The sequence below is a fragment of the Plasmodium vivax genome, chromosome 7 (assembly GCF_000002415.2).
Source record: "Plasmodium vivax chromosome 7, whole genome shotgun sequence".
NCBI classification, from domain to species: Eukaryota; Apicomplexa; class Aconoidasida; order Haemosporida; family Plasmodiidae; genus Plasmodium; species Plasmodium vivax.
The window spans coordinates 422,908-425,922 of NC_009912.1; the positions used below are offsets into that span (position 1 = coordinate 422,908).

The following is a 3,015-nucleotide window of genomic DNA, read 5'->3' on the forward strand; positions in this document are numbered from 1 at the left end:
AAAAAAAAAGAAGCAAAAATAGCTAGATTGCTATATTGCTATATTGCCATATTGCACTTTTTTTTTGGATAATTTTCCCCCAATTATGATTTTTCATATGTAACTGGAGTTAAGAAACTCCATGGCAACTTCTTTTACCCATATTTTATGGCAAAAATTGCTATCACCCACATGACATTCACGTTTTAACACATTTCCCCATCTGTTTAACCCCCATTTTCGAATTCCACAACGTTTGGATGTTCAAATGTATTGTGCGTGTGTGTGGTGATGCATGAAAGTGTACGTAAAAGGTCATGGACAGGTCAGCTTTTTTTTTTTACCCCTTTTTACCTGAACAAGCGATATTTTATAAAAAAAAAAAAACTTTCATATTTTTTATGAATGGGTCACATGATGGATGGGACTGCCAAAAGTGGAACGGTAAATGGCGCTTTTCTTCGAAAGAATAAAATTAAAAAAAAAAAAGATGGAAAGACTACTAGAGCGCTACACAATTAGGAGAAAATTAGTTGCGAAGAGAGCTTCTACATTTTTGTTTTCGCCGAACGGGTGTAAAGGCACACCGGGTAGGTGCCCTATTCCGTTCGCGCCTTGCGCACACACTCATGGGCATACGAACGCATGAGCAAAAATATACACACACACACCTGCGTGATTACTCTTTTTTCATGAAGCGGAAAAAGAAATGGCGAAAAATACTATATGAAGACCAGGGGTACCAGGACAACTATGTGCACAGCAGTTTTATGAGCTCCCTCTTGACAAACTGTAAGCAAAATTTAAAGCGGCGCTTTAAAAGAGTCACTTCGATGTGTCCCGTCGTGGAGGGGAATAAGGACGTATTGAGTGGGCGCACGTCACCGTTCTTTTCGCGTCATTTCTTTTAACACTTCCCCGTTTCTTCCGCTTCATTGCTGTTTCCACTTCGTTCCCCTTTCGCGTCCTTTTGCCGCCTCCCCCCCGCAGTCGGGATCAAGTACAAGTATTCCCACGTCTGCCACAGCATGCTGTGCGTGAATCACCAAATAATCGTCGTGCTGTTTCTCCTGCTGGCGTACCACTGCATCGACAAAAACATAACGTCGAACAGGTAGGCCTGCTTCTCGAAATGGGCCGATGGTCAGATGGACCAATACAACCGATCAGCAACGCGCCCAATTTTTTTTTCACCGCCCTCTCACAGGCTAATATACGCAGTCAACATCACCATCATAATACTCAAGGAGGTGCTAATTTACCAAGTCCACAAGTCGATCAACTGTGAGATGAAGGAAAGAAAAAAAAAAAAAGAAGACGAATAAGTGAAGAAAAAAACGAATAAGGATATATATATATATTTTTTTTTTCTTCCTTTACCCCTTTATAGGCTCCTTTAAGAACATTTTAGACACCATAATTATTATTGGAATTATATGGGTAACAATTTTTTTTTTCACAACTTGAGAGAATTACCTTTTTATTTACCTCCGCCATTTACACGCACACACATTGGTGTATTATTATGTGCTTTTTTTTTTCCCCCCCGGAAGATCCTATCCCCCGTGCTAATCAGCCTAACCCAAACACACAGCGACAACACGGTGTACTTGGTTTCCATACGTAAATGAGCATTTGAAAGCACCATATTTATTTCGCTTTTCTATTATAAGAATTTTTTTTACCTTTTTCGGAAGCGTTAAGCATGTGACATGTTTTTTCCTTCCCTTCCTCTTTACGAACACAAGTGCTGCTGCTCATTCATCTTATGTTTCACAACTACGGGTTTATATACGAGTAAGCAGAGAGTGCGCCATTTGGTATGCACGCATGTAGGTTGGTGTAGATGTGCGTGCGTTTAAGAGGGTACATTCGAGTGATGTTAGCCAAATCGCCTCTAAAGTGCCTTTTTTTTTTCTTCTTTTTTTTTCCCCTCTCACCATGTTAGGAAGAACGAAAATATAGACATATTCGATTCGACTTCCCTAAGTTGTGCCGTCATCGCAAGCGTCATTCTGGGGTCCCGCCTCGCATCCATCGTGCAGGTAGCATCTGTGAAGAAGTGGGCCGCTCATAGTTGTTTTGTCTTTTATTTTATTTTATTTCATTTTTATATTGCCTGTTCATACGTACAATGAGAGACGCCCACTTTATGCATCGCTTATACCGACCGAAACTTTCACTTCCCTTTGTAGATATTTTCCTTCCTCTTTTTCTCCTCCATGTATGACAGCAAGGGGGGTTTTCACCACACCATTTTGCTATCGTTTTCGTTCCTTATTTATGAGAATGATCACGAGAGGGAACGACATGATGTGGTATGACCCACCAGCATGAGGTGAAGAAGTGTCCCATGAAGTACCTCCCTCCGTTGCACTGTGCTATGTGCCCAAGTTAGAACAGAACAAACGGTACATATTTTATTTTGCCCTTCCCCATCCTCCTACTTTAGACTTTTTTTCTACGCGCCCTTCATCGTTCAAACCATAGCCGTAAGGAGTCTAATCGCCTAACCGCTAAAGTGAAGCGGCACTGTGGGGGTGCCCTGTGGAGCTGCCCTGTGGTGACTCCCATTCAGATTTGGGCTCATTTGCCCATTTCGCTGTCCTTCTCCCTATTTGGCTTTCCCCCCATTCAGCTAAAAAACATCAGTTACTACAACTACGGCTTGTTCCCCCTGATGTTCCTAATTCTATCCCTCTGCATAAGAAGCATTTCCGCCATCCTGTTTTACTTAAACTTCCTCGGGTGAGTTTCTCATGCAGAGTATTTTCTCCCATCGTGAAAATATTTGCACCACTCATTTGTTATCCTTTTGAGTGCATGTGGGGGGTGACTGCTTATATGTGCTCATGTACCTCCTCCGCATTTGCACACCTGACACAATGGGGAGCTACCCTTACTTGAGAAGTGCACCGCTGGTATATTTCATTCCTTCTTCCCCTGTACAGGCACATTTTCCTCATTTTTGTCGTTCCCGCGTTTTTCGTAAAAAAACACAATTTGAAAACGTAAGTACCGCAGAGGGTGGGGAGG

The 3,015-nt window shown here is 42.1% G+C and overlaps 1 protein-coding gene across 1 annotated transcript, besides 3 other annotated features; it reads left to right on the forward strand.

Moving 5' to 3' along the window:
- Positions 1 to 671: 671 nt before the first annotated feature.
- On the forward strand, positions 672 to 2,731 carry PVX_098990 (phosphatidylinositol N-acetylglucosaminyltransferase domain containing protein; the record flags this gene model as incomplete). The annotated part of the gene is made up of 6 exons (XM_001614597.1): positions 672 to 849; positions 970 to 1,093; positions 1,187 to 1,263; positions 1,728 to 1,776; positions 1,928 to 2,024; positions 2,618 to 2,731. The coding sequence occupies 6 exons, from the start codon at positions 672 to 674 to the stop codon at positions 2,729 to 2,731; spliced, it is 639 nt and encodes a 212-aa protein (XP_001614647.1).
- Positions 747 to 796: a microsatellite.
- Positions 2,269 to 2,291: a microsatellite.
- A 76-nt stretch (positions 2,732 to 2,807) lies between the features above and the next one.
- Positions 2,808 to 2,827: a microsatellite.
- The last annotated feature ends 188 nt before the right edge of the window (positions 2,828 to 3,015 follow it).